General features: G+C 37.1%; 1 protein-coding gene across 1 annotated transcript; it reads right to left on the bottom strand.

Annotated features, from left to right (window-relative positions):
* Window positions 1–738: 738 nt before the first annotated feature.
* LOC113777912 (lysosomal Pro-X carboxypeptidase-like) lies at window positions 739–5,936 on the bottom strand. The gene is made up of 10 exons (XM_027323144.1): window positions 5,559–5,936; window positions 4,889–5,075; window positions 4,669–4,802; window positions 4,459–4,571; window positions 4,240–4,363; window positions 3,649–3,798; window positions 3,381–3,536; window positions 2,320–2,399; window positions 2,189–2,238; window positions 739–1,262 (listed from the first exon to the last, which is right to left on the bottom strand). Exons 1-10 carry the CDS (start codon window positions 5,934–5,936, stop codon window positions 1,123–1,125), a joined length of 1,512 nt encoding a protein of 503 aa, XP_027178945.1. The 3' UTR covers window positions 739–1,122.
* Between the last annotated feature and the right edge of the window lie 8,043 nt (window positions 5,937–13,979).

Here is a 13,979-nt window from a genome sequence, read left to right as displayed (position 1 = left end):
TTTTTTATCTCACATACACCATATCAAAAAAGTACAACAGTATTTTTTTTCATAAAATTATCTCAAATAATTTACTGTCCAAGCACGATTAAAACCTTTTTTTAAAACCTTTTTTTAAAACCTTTTAATCCCTTTCCCCACCCCCAAATTGCCAGAGAGATTCCATTAGCCATTCCCTGACCATTGGACAGAAGACAAGGATTGAGCGCCCTTTTAATCTATTATGTAGAGTCTACATCCATATCCCAAACAGTGGAACAAGTACAATTCCTTTGTTTTTTTTCCCTTCAATCCAAATGGGGCCTCTTCTTTGTTTTTTTTTTTTATAAAAAATTTAATACTCTATGATTATTTTTTTTATTCATTACTCATCAAAGAAGTAAAAGGCTATGGAGTGAAGAAAATAGGAAGAAGATAAGAGAAACAGAAGGAAGAAAAAAGAGTAAACACGAAAAATCAAAAGCAAGTTTGTTGAGGGACAATTTTGTCTCATAGAGAGTAAAACCACACAATTCAAAGGTTGGGATTAAAGTGAAAATTAGGTTATACCTTAAGAAGATTTATTCTGATTGACCTAAAACTTTTCTTCTTCTTTTTTTGGGTTTTCCTGAGCACTCCTTTTTTTTTCTTTTTTCTTTTTTTAACCATGGCTAAGCCATACACGTGGTGAGACTGAGACCACCCCTTGTCAATTTCGCTTTTGTGAAGGGGTAAGAAAATTCAACCAAAAAACAAACAGAGTGGAGATTGGTTTTTGTTTGATAGAAAAACCATCATCATGAACGAAAGCATGACACTGAAACTATAAGTCACTTACAAATTTTCATGAATCGCCTATAAACACAATCCTTACATACATTGGTAGTTTGATACTCCTTAATCATATGTTTGTAACTTCATGGCTAATGCAGTAGTCCTGACTAAACGCATTAGTAAAGGACATAAAAACGCAAAATCAAAGCGCAACTCTACTATTGTACTAAATTCTCTAACTAGTACTTTTCATCGGAGTTAATTCATGTTTCAACCGGTAGACGGTGGCATTTGTCTGATAAACAGTAGGAGCAACGAGAGCTTTAGAATTGGAGACTGCGAGATGAGCAAAACCAGAGACCTTAACCGTTACGCCGTGAATGTTGCCCTTTTGTTATCGTAGTACTCCTGCAACCACTTCTTGATCAGCTTCACTTCAGATTCCCGTTGGTCCACTAACCAATCGGGATCCTCATCGGTTGCTGCGCGTAAATCTAAGTGATGAGCACCTGAGACACCGACAAAACGGTTCATCAGTCGATTGAAGCATTTACACTGGCTTGTTGTAATTGCTAAACCACAGCAACATAATCAAAATTATGCTCTTTCATGCATGAGGGAAATAGAAGCTGACTTTGCTGGGATTTGAATGAATGGAGTAATATGGCAGGTATAACCCTGGTAAGATTAAAGGAGCACTGACCCTAAGTTTTGGAGGTCTGTGTAAAGTTTTAATATACAAAAGTATAATCTTTAGGTTCTTGGGTGGAGCACATAACCTGATATCCTTGGTTATATAACACCTATTAGTTTTAATAAACTCAATTACTTCAAGATATTGAATATTCATCGCTGAATACAAATACCCGAATTAACACTAGTGGTCAAAGACAAGCCCATATATGGCATGTACATATCGGTACAAGGAAGAAAATATAAATTAACAGGCTTGCTGACAAGTGGAGAATGAATGCAATGGCCACCAGCAGAAGAGCTATTTAACCGGTAAGGCATGGACTACCGGTAATGGACATGACGAAGCAATGAAAGCTTTTTACTCTATATCACTAGCTTTGGCATGAATCACCTGATATTTAATCCTAGAAACTCTAAATTGTAAATGAAGGTTTATAGTGTTATTTCTACGAATATTGCACTTTCTAACATAGATTTAAGAAAATATCTTCTTTTTTTTTATTGCTCATTTCATAATTGACAAGTGGAATTTTTCAAACTTGAATTCGGTTTCTGTAAATCAATTTCACAGAATTCAAACAAACAGATCTTAGACTGCAGTGATGCAGGGTATGATGTGGATGAGAAGACAGAATTCAAGATCAGTTTAGCATGTGATCTCATTGATGAGAGTGAAAACTTGTGGCATAAAATTAGTTCAATGTTGCTACTATGAGACCAGAAAGATAGAAAAACTTACCTTTTTCTGTAACAAGTGCAACAATAGTTTCTGAAACATCCTCCAGAACACTGCAGCACATACATTTTAGTCAAACGTTGGTGAATGAATGCTCCATGATTTTATAGATTCATAGTAAACTAAGAGGTCACCTGCCGCCACTCCATGGATCTAATAGGCCGTTTGAGAAAATGATGTTACTACCAAATTTTTTCAGAACATTTTTGAAATCCTGAGCAACAAGAAAGAAGCAAATTTATTAGACCAGAAAAGCTAAAATTTGGCATCATGCTCGCCTCCAAGGACAGGTACAAAGAACAAGATTCCATTTATGATTTAGAAGGTTGCAAAGCTGAATAATCAGTAGATAAGTAGGATGTAAGAATATGTTTAGCCTCTGGTTGCTGCAGTATATGGTCAACAGATATCAGCTAAATTTAAATTATGCATATTTTGGGTAACAGGCACTGTTTAGGTGCTAGACAAGATTGATGCAACTTTTAGCTCAGATATGATTTAAATTAAAGATATGCCCTAGAATCTTTTTAATACATGCTGCAAGATTTCATGCTCCATGATAAAAATGGCAGTCATAATTCAGAAGGAAGTCACCCATCAGAGAATGATGGGCCCAGTAACAGTGCCAAATTGAACATATTCTCCAGAAACAACAAAATCGGAACCAATATGCAGGGAACATTTAAGTAAGACATAAAATAGCTAATATAGATATAATCCATGATGGACATCAAGACACTTGGTATCGTTTTCTCTATCTCCAAAACCCACAGCTTCCGTGATGAGAAAGATGTTCTTTTCTATATTTTGTTTGAGCTTATAATAGAACTCGGATTCTATGTAGAAACTATTTCAACTTGCATACATTTCACTCTCCACCAGCAACCACACTCTTAGCTTCCTTCCCCCCTTCCTCTACTTCTTTTTTGCTTGCCAAGTTACAAGACAGCCGTGTTAAAGCCTCACTATTTTCAACCACATTTACATCTTTCTACAAATCAATAAATGGTTTCCAAGCTGCATGAAGATTCAAAAGTCAACAAATTTAGCTCAAGAAAATCATTTGTAATGAATAGCCTTCTAACAGATCACTGAAAAGTTGAAGATGCTCTTCTCAAGGAAGTTAAAGAAAGACAGGACAAAAAGAGAAGCAAGTAGGTCATCCAGCAACTTAGTTAAAGCATTATTCATGTACATGTCCACCAAATTCAGTAGAAATCCATGTAGGCCTTGGCTTGACATTATAATCCTTCAGACATCGTTCCTCATCATCAGCATAATTATACTCAAATTCTGGAAACATGCTCGTGTTTTTGCTACTAGCAAATGGCATAACCATTTCAGTACAAGCCTGAAAATGTAGAAAGAAACCAAGAATATCAACATAGTGGTATCCCTTGGAGCATGCATATATTTATTTCGCCAGTTAAAATGCAAGAAATCTTTTTTGTGAAAATTGACACCTGCCAATCCCACCCGATCATGCCATGGGGGTCGTCATCCAGGTTAAAGCAATCAACGGTTCCAGTGTAATTATAGTAGACATTAACTCCTTCATATACACGCTGCAGGGTGCTTGTCCCATCAGGACAACTGTCAATCCTTCTGCATAGCTGAAAAAGAAGAAAAACAGTTGCATAACAAGGCCCTGTGACTAATAAGGGCTAGACAAGTTATCATTTAAGAGATATCTACAACCAGAGGCATCAATCCAAATTCAAGCCAGACAAGATAACATAAGGAAAAACATCAAACCACATTGCCAACAGTTTATAGGACATAGCTCATTTAAATGCTAGGGAAAGGATATACATCCAGAGAAGAACACCTTGTCTTTTTCTCATCTTCAGGTGGTAACCACCTCAGTTACTAAAAGACGATATTATAATCAGGGTAGTTTTCAAGAAACTTTAGCTAGAAAAGTTTCTAGGAAATTAGGACTAAGAAATATCGTCCATAAGAGACAAGCAAACTTGATAATTTTGACACTTGTAGCTCCTGCCAAGCTATAAAAAACATCCAACCCAATCAAAAGATTCAGTCCCAAAAAGAACCTCTTTTATTGGATTCCCAGGCAAAGGCATCAAGAAGTCAGCAGGATATGGATAGTCAGCCATTGCCAAATAACTATAAGCAGAGTCGAGCCAATCAGAAAGATCTTCACTGCTATCCAGCTTCCTGACCAATTATTTCAATTGGATCAGGAGACTTGAGAAGAATGTTATCAAGAATGTTATCTATTTGATGACAAAATTACAGTGACATGCCCTTACCGACAGAAATGAAAAGCCTTTGTCAGCTGGTTAAGTCCATCGTTTTCTTCTCCCTTTGATGCAATTATATCCCAAGACTCTTTGATTGTGTTGAAGCAGCTAATACTCTCGCGCTATGGATGTAAATACACAATCGACATCAGGTTTAAAGTGCAGTACAAAATCACACATCATAATACAAACCAGGTACACGAGCAACTTAAAACATACTCTAAAATCATTAGAGACTATGTCATAGTAAGTTTCAGGAGGCACAATATCTTCAAACTGAAGAACTGGTGCTGAGGAAGCCAATGCCCCAATAGCAATATGAGGATACTTTAGCCGCATCCATGCTGCTAGCACTGCATCATGTGCCATTATATTCAGTGCTGATAAATATATCATCAAAACATAGAGATACGAGATGCAAACTGATACCGTCACTCACTTCCTCCATACGATCCACCAAATAAGACTACAGGGCAAGCTTGAGCAGAAAGATTCCGTTTAAGCTCAGTGATGAAAACAGCATAATCAGCAAGCGCTTGCTCAGCTGTTAAATATGACAATGTACTCGCGTTCTTGTATGCAATCTCCCGACTTCCATATGGCATTGACTCCCCGTAGTACCGGTGCTGCCAATCAAAATTCTCAATCTAATTAGACAAATGCACGGGACAAGGACAAAAACCTAACCAACCCCCCCCCCTTCCCAACCTAATACATTTACATCACTCAAACTAAAGTGGCCTCTTTAACATTTACGTCCCACCAAGGAAAAGAAGACAAAGATCAAATTGAGGGTCCAACAAATATGTCTGTTCCTACAACATATATCAGAATCAACCTTTTAATCTCAACTTTATATAATTATATTTGTAGAAGATTTATGTAAAGCAGACAGCTTTTACCAGTACATTCAACCATTATTGCACCCAAATGACACGAGTCTTGTACAGAATTAGAAGGCAATGTTCAACTTTGATTTATGGTATAAAGCATTTACCTTTTTCATTTTTTGTTTAAATTGATCAAAGTACCCTTCTAATCTGTATTATGAGAAAAATGGTCTTTGTTGAATCCTACAAAGTAGTTCGTAGAAGTATAATCAATCTAACCTCTGGAAAAATGATCATGGCGCCGAAGCGGGGGGCAATTTCCCAAACAAAGCCAGTGTTGGCAGCGAACCATTCAATATTGCCTTCATTGCCGCAGTAGAAGAGGATGGGGCCGAGACGGGAAGGCCCCAGCCAGTGCTGAGTATTGATCAAGTATTTCTGGCGGAAAGATGGGAGGTCGGCGAAGCTGAAGTGGTCAAGCCGCTGCTCAAAGTATCGGGTCTCGTATTTTTGGTCCGTCGGTTGGTGGAGGTGGGAGAATTTACCGAGAAAGCGAGGGGAATGTTTGGAAGATCGAGGGGGATAAGAGTTAGCTGAGGAGGAGAGGGACAGAAGGATTAGGAAAGAGAGCACGAGAGGAAATGGTGGAGTGGCCATTATCTTAGTTGACAACCTCCTTCAGGCCATAGTCAGGGGAAGTGGGTGGTGGTACGAGTGATAAAGAGCAGTGTAGGTACTGCTGTTAGATTTTCTGTGTACAGTTTCCGTCTCCGGCGACTTTGGAAACACAAGTCAACAAACTAGTACTACACTATAGTACACTTCGTAATGTATTGTTTAACAGAGGTCGAACCGTAGAAGAAGAAGTCTCGGAGGTCATTTGACACTTGTAACAACTCATGTATCTGAGACATGCGTAATAACTTACGTGATTTCATTAATCAAATTCTACTTTGAAATCCATTTAGTTATTTATCTCTGAGAGTATTACTAAACCCACTCAGTGCATCATTAATCTATAAACTCTAAATCCATAATCAGAATTATTCTCAATCCTCTCAGCATTCGATATTTTTTGTTACTCTATACACTTTTTTTTAATTCGAATATTTGTGATTGACTTGAAATTTCAGAAAATCATTCTCAAATAACTGGTGATTTACTTGAAATGGAATTCTAAAAAATTACTACACCTATTATGAAAAAAAAATTATTTGTAGATGTCAAATTTGTTACAATTATCAAATTTTTAGGGCGAAATCCGATAAGAGGACTATTTAAGAGGGTTGAGGATCGGACCCGCACTGGCGAGGAGTGGAGTGGATTATACAGTTGCAAGAGCGGAGTTTGAAGCTTGTTTTACCGTTTCTGATTTCACACACCTAAAAAAAATCAATAACGAAAAAAATATGAATGGGAAATTACTAGTAAAATTTATTTTTAAAATTAATTATAAGACAATTGCGCCTCTAATATCTGTTGGGCTCTGAGAGCTCTGAGAGAGCCAAACTCGGGGAGAATTTAACCATGAGCTAGAATGGGAACCACAATCATGGGTTTGACACCACATCCAACCCAAAACCTTAAGGCATTAGGTTTATGGATCATTCCCACTTATATGTTCCTCATTCTACTCATCTCTTTTCGATGTGGGACATTGATTCATACTTGATATCCCAACAATCTCCCCCTCAATTGTGAATCTCTTCCACATCGGACCTCTCTCCCTAGCCCATCCACTCCATCAAGCCCACTTTAATCTGGAGTGTACGATTCTTGTTCAAGAGCCCACATGCCCTTGCCTCACTGCAGGTCTGCATGATTTTTTTTTCCCCGCTCTTATCCAAGCCACGCCTTACCACTCCCACTGGCTTTATTATCCTGGAGTCACTGCCCAACTGAACCATCGGCTCTGATACCATTTGTTAGGATCCAGACGCGGAACAAATAACTATTGAGACATCAAGTGCACAACTATTTAATAAGGAACAAGCCACAAGTATGAAAGATAAACGACACACAATATTTAACATGATTCGGCTCCACCATTGAGCCTACATCCACGGAGAGAAACACGTTCTTTATTATGAGAGGAAAACCCTATACAAGAATGCAATTTGAACCCAAACCTAACCCTTGTATACCATCTCTTATCTCCCAAGAACCCTCTCTCACACCCCATGTATAAGACTACATGATGCCCTTGTGTATCTCTTGTGTGTCTCTTGTGTAGTTTGCCAACCCACCTATTTATAGAGAACATTACTGCCAAAGAGCCAAATAACAATTGGAAACCAATACTATTTCCTAAACTCATATAGCTAAATAGAGTTTTACTTGACTACTACTTCAAGTAACTAAAATCAATTAGAAAACTAGTTACTTCCACATAAAACAAGAATTCTACCTAAAAGAAATTAAGCCAATTTCCTAATAAATCTCCACCTTGGCGAAAATTTCTTTTAGCAACCATTTGCCTTCAACTACCAAATAATATGGTACCAAACTACACACCCAAATCAATACAGTCCTGACACCAAATTGATTCAATCGACAAATGAACATGCGTAGTTGCCCCGAGTCTAACCTCCAGTTGACTCGTGAGAAGGTGCCTCAATTCACCGTCTCCCTTTGCAGGATTTCTTCTCACCACCACTTGCAATCTGGAATTTCCTTCTGTGAGCTCTAACCCTAACTATTGAGGCAACCAAGTAGTAAATTCACCATATTTCTTCTCATCCTCAGAACTGTCTCGCCACGTGTGGTTGCCAAGACTCCACCTAAAACGAAAAACTCGTATCTGTCAGAGTCTTATGGCGAATGAAAATTAGATCTCCTTGTTTCTTTAGGACACGTGCCACACCACCAAAAAACATAACCGAAATCTAAAATCCACCAGGATGAAATATCAACTGTTTGAGGTGTGAGAAAATCTCCACCGAGTCACGTCCAAAATCAACATTGAACTCCACCTTTTCCTTGACCCTTGAATCACCTGCCTAAATTCACCGTCAAGTATTTCCATGCTTTTCGACTTTCTATCATTCACCATCAATGCTTTTTGCCAAGCCATTGAAATAAGGATACCACTCATTAAATCGTTCAATTAGTAACAGCCACCAATCCACTTGATCTCAATAATTAACTAGGATCCAACCATGAATTTTGCTCTATTACCCAGTCTCGCAACCAGGCTCTGATACCATTTGTTGGGCTCTGAGAGAGTCAAACTCGGGGAGAATTTAACCATGAGTTAGAATGGGAACCACAACCATGGGTTTGACACCACATCCAACCCAAAACCTTAAGGCATTAGGTTTATGGATCATTCCCACTTATATGTTCCTCATTCTACTCATCTCTTTCCGATGTGGGACATTGATTCACACTTGATATCCCAACAATATCGGCATCAATGTATCAGTGACTAATAGGACATACTCAACCCCAATATAAATAAAATTATAAGCCTGATTTAATAGCGAAGTTGTCAATCATCATAAATCCACATAATTTTTTTAGTGTATTTTCCTGATACTATACTGATATTCACCACAGCAAAAACTTAAATAATTGCACGTAATAAACACCATGATTTTATTCACATACATCTTCCACATAGTTGGCTTTAGTTGGAATGCTCTTCTAGCTTGATTGTTTTCCTTTCTCAAGGGAAAAAAGTATATATAGACATGAGCGAGTAGACAATAGTAGCTCAGGACCTGAGAAAAGATGTTGTGAGCCCCGGGTTGAAGAAACAATTGCAATCAGAACAGCACTTATCAAAGCAAAGCACAAGGGATGGAAAAATATTGAACTTCAATCTGATTGCACTGTGGTAGTAGATAAGATCAAGGACGAGAGTACAAATGATCAGAAGATTGGTGCATTCCTAGAAGATATTAAGGAACTTAAACAAAGTTTCTGTAAATGCTACTTCTCTGTTATTAAAAGGAAAGATAACTATTTTAGTTACAATTTGACAAAGTTTGCCCCAAACTTGCTTAGTGAAATCATGTAAAAGGAATCCTTCCCTATTTGTTTAGCTAGATTATCCAAGGAAGATATAGGAGGAGTTACTCCAGTTATTTAACAATTTTATAGCTGTAATATATTCCATTATAATTTGGCGAAAAAGAAGCCCTATTTGATAAACAAATTCAGCATAAATTTGAACATCTGAATTAATTAAACGACATTGAATTTTCTAGACAAAACTTACTCCAAAAAATAAGTGATATATATTTATCATTGAATGTGACATACACTCAAATATATCTAATTTAGTCCCTATTTGATAACCCAATTAAACACTTAAATTTAATAGATTTAACTCTTAATACTTTCAGACCGTTTGATAAGAAAAAAATTGAACATTTGAATTAATTAAGTTGCACTAATCTTTTTAAGCAAAGCTTGCTCCCAAAATTAAGTGATAAACAATTCATTTACCACTAAATGTGATATGCACTCAAATAAATTAGATTTAATGCTTAACAATTTAATAATTTAATAGATTCAGATTTTAGATTTTATTTTTTAGACTTTAATTTTATCAAATGCACGTTAAGTCAATTCTAGAATTTAAAGATTCAAGATTTAAATTTCACATTGAATGTTGAGTTTAAATTCTCCTTCATTCTTTCCCTTCTTAAATCTAATAGAAGACTCCAAACCTCACAAGAGAGAGGAAAGATTAAAAGGTAAGGTTTGAAAGTCGTCGAAGCAGCGATCTCATCATGATCATCCAGCCAAATATCCCAATCAGCTAAATTGAGTTTTGAAGACGGTGTAACAGTGTGCTGATAAAACTTACTAGTACCGCCTAATTGGGCATGGATATCAACTGGGATTTTTTATTGGGCTTGACTTCCATGGACGCTCTTTAAGAAAAGGTTGTCTACAGCTATTGTAGCCGTCCACGGCCTTATCCTCCATAGTGCGTGAGACCCGAGATTCTGATAAAGTCGAAGATGAGATGGCTAGATGAACAACTTGGACAATTATTTGCAGCTTGAAGATTTGACCTCACGGCGCCTTCCCCAGTGGACAGTGAGGCCCAGTCCCAAATTTTCTGTTCCTACCCCAAAGCATCATACAATTCAACGGTTATTGGGCTTTTGTTTTCCTGAGCCTTTTAAACTAATGGACCCATAGGAGATCCTTGCCAAAGCGTTCTTCTTCACCGTGGTTGATGGGATTTTTGCTGAATAGCATGACAAAAACATGCACCAGAATAAATAAAACTTACTTAGAAATAAAATAAAAGCTAAATGCTAAATCTCTTACAATATTTTGAGTTGTTTTGAAAACTTCTAACCAGGCAAGCTATTATTTTGATTATTTTTTCACACAGACGCCGACGCAATCGCATCTGTAGTGCATGAACAATTAAGACATTCCTTACATGTTCTAAAAAGAAAATATAACTGGAAAGGAAAATCTTCAGTTCTGAGGAATTTTGAGCTTAGAATGAATTGCTTGGTTTTTTTTTTTTATTAAAACGAAAGGCTTGTTTTTGTCAGGCTTGATTGTCATTCTACGTACGCCAACACCCCAACTTATGACATTTTTGAAAGTTTTTGAACTTTTTTCCTTTCAATAAGCAAGTTCAATAACATATTATTGATTATCAAACTTTAAAAAAAAAAAAAAAACTTTTTCCCTTTTTTTTAATAATGGAATTTGACTCCATAATAACCACATAAGCTTTTTTCATGGTTAAGAAACTGACGTTCTTCTTCGAGAAGTTAGGTAATCTTGATCAAGTTGAACAGAGGAGAGTATCCTTCAAAAATTGTTCCTCCAAGCATAAAACCAGTTAAAGGAAATATTCACGAGCATATTTAATTAAATTGTCCGACAAATTTAGCCCACAGTAATTAGTAGAATATTATGCTTAGTGGATAGCCTCTGCGGGTCAAAATGCTTTTGATTGTTACCAGTAGTACTTAAACTATGGAGGTAGTATTTGTAAAATCATTTGGTGGTATGTTTGAAGGTCTAAGCCATTAATGATTGCCTGATTGAACTTTAACACATCATTCAACCAATAAGCCGATTCCATTTCGTGTAAAAGATAGTGGAGAGAGAACCCTTTGGAAGGCAAAATTGTCAATTTTCTTGTTACTTTGGGCGTCCAACTGGGGGACCCATATGCCATAACTTTGTGCCACACAAATAAAAGAACCGGCAAAAGCCTTCAACTGTTTCTGCCCCTTACCCCCAACCACCAAGTCAAATTTGGCCATGATCCCCTGTCAAGTTGGTTTTCCGTAGGACCCCCTTCTTAGTCCTTGCTACTTGCTTCATGGCTACATGCCTTTTCTTCTATACCTCTCTCTCCATCTAAATGCGAGGAAAAAAATGAGGAAAATCAGGTACTAGTTTTACCAATGGAGACTTGAGAGGAAGGGGGGGTGGGGGGGGACTTTTTGTTTTGCTGCTTGGGTGGGGACACTGGGGAGGTGGTGTTGGTTGGGGTTTGTCCCAGTCCGAGTCTTTGCTCTCAACTCTCTCTCAAAGCTTTCCCTGCATTTTAACTTTTAAACGCAAGCAATGATGCTTCCCTTCTGAAGGCTTAATCGACTCCACCAAAAAGTCTAGCGGGTGGGGGCGCCCTAAGGCCTTGCTTTAGTAAAAGTCGGTGCATTTGATAATGCTCTCTTTCCCGTTTCATTAAAATTCAAAGCTGCTAGTAGCCTAGTACTCATGTGCAGTTCAATTCTATCATGCTTTCTCTGACTAGGAAGACGGGTCCTTTTGTCCAAATCCAGTGACAAATCGTACCCTTGTCTCTTTTGGGCTGTTATTTTTTCTTTTTTCTTTTTTTTTTTTCGATACAAGAGTATACTGAAATCATCCATACTAATTCCCTGCAGCTGAGCAGAGCACGCCTCTTAGGGTGCCCAGCGCGTTAATTCAGAGAGAGTCGAACCGTGATCGATAATGTAAAGATAGATGACACGACCAGATGAGCTGCACCCTGAGGGGCGGCTGTTACCTTTTTGTTAAATACACCACCATTTTATGGAATTTTGCGGATGAAATGTGGAATTTGGAAATTTCCAATAGGTTGTGCAGAATCAATAATAAAATCATACTAACTTTTGGGTATTGCTCATCAATCATCATCATTGAATAATAAAGACTATGTATACATCTTCTTATGTGTCTCTACATCTATAGCGTTTCTTTTCTTCTTTCTGATGTGTATTACACACCAGCAATCAGATGAGAAGTTGTAGAAAATTACTACTAACTAAAATAAAGCTATCACTTAGTCTGTATTAGCAAGTCTTGGCTTTCACTAGACTTTTTGTTGGAGGCTGCTGGAAGTATGTACCATGCATCACATATCGATCCATTCCCATGTCTACTTGACAGAGAGCACATTTTTCTAGTCACAGGCTGATCAATTCCTAGCTCTGACCTGTGAATCGAAAATTTTGAAGTCTGACTTGGAAACTGAAGTGCTAATTGTCAAGCGAGGAACAAATCTCTTTTTCTTTTTCTTCTTTATATATATATATATATATATATAGACACACACAGGCAAGGGCTAAATTCAAAACTTCTAGTAGAGTCCGACTACATTATTAGTTTTGGCATCGATGCCTAAAAGAAAGAGATGAAGTGATAGGGATTAAAATTCAAATCCACTTTATTGGTCAGTAGAAAAAGGAAAGGATGAATACATAGACGTCATGATGGACGTAAGTGAGTTAACGGGGCTGGCTGTAAATCTTGGACGTGATGGATAAAAATTAGTTTGGATGATTTATTTGAGATTATTACTGTAATATTTTGTGTGATATGATGTATGTAAAATAAAAAGATAATTAAAAAGATAAAATAATGATTAAAATTTACGAAATAAATTATTTTATCTAAAATAAGTTAATCCAAACAAACCCCGTGTTGTAAATTTAAAACTCTTTTTACGTACTATTTCTGGCGAGGAGAGTTGCCAACAAGGTAAAAAGTGGGATCCACAGGTAAACGCAAATTATTTGAACTTCTTCTGACTTGTTGTAATCAACGTTGGTCGGCTGGCCGTAAAGACAGGAACTAATAAAGGACATCACGAAACCTTATCCCCTCGAAAAAATTAAAAAAAAAATTACAAGGAATTCTTTTGCCTCCTCTCTCCTCCATCACGGCCAATTTCTACGCTCTACAGTCATCCATCCCCCACTGAATCCAATGCCCATAATACCAAATCATTGGTGGCTCCCACTTTTGTCTACCTCCCCCTACAGGCTGCTCTATCCATTTACCGTCTCTCCCATCCCATTTAACCCAGTTGCATTAGGACAAATGATGCAGTTGGTCTACAGTCACGTGAGATTTTCTTCTCGTGAAATTCAGGCAATCCAAAAGTTTCGTTAGTTCGTGTGTCTGTCTTTGATTATTAATATTATGGATTAGATTTCAGGATTGGATTAGATTTTCGAGTAATCAAATTAATGCATCATCGCTGGATTAAATGATAAGATAAAGATATTATAAGTAGTAAATATTGGATTCAAAACCTTTTGTTTATAAAAACAAACAAATAAATAATCTAATGCACTTCCAATAAAGTTGAACTCAGAGCTGGTTCCATCTTTAACGCACTTAAAATTATGCCAGCCCATGATTTTTCTGTATCGAAGTCAACTTTGTTGAGTTATTCTGCACTCTCACTGTTCTACCATT

Source organism: Coffea eugenioides, chromosome 7, assembly GCF_003713205.1.
Source record: "Coffea eugenioides isolate CCC68of chromosome 7, Ceug_1.0, whole genome shotgun sequence".
In the NCBI taxonomy this organism is placed as follows: Eukaryota; Viridiplantae; Streptophyta; class Magnoliopsida; order Gentianales; family Rubiaceae; genus Coffea; species Coffea eugenioides.
Note: the sequence above shows the minus strand (reverse complement) of the source record. Positions and strands in the feature narration are given on the sequence as shown.

Excerpts from the sequence above, each read along its gene's own strand:
- LOC113777912 (XM_027323144.1), bottom strand. The coding sequence starts at position 5,936 with ATGGCCACTCCACCATTTCCTCTCGTGCTCTCTTTCCTAATCCTTCTG. Across the intron at positions 3,537-3,648 it reads TGATCGGGTGGGATTGGCAG|GCTTGTACTGAAATGGTTAT; the intron begins GTGTCAATTTTC and ends CTACATTTTCAG. Across the intron at positions 1,263-2,188 it reads TGCACTTGTTACAGAAAAAG|GTGCTCATCACTTAGATTTA; the intron begins GTAAGTTTTTCT and ends TCGGTGTCTCAG.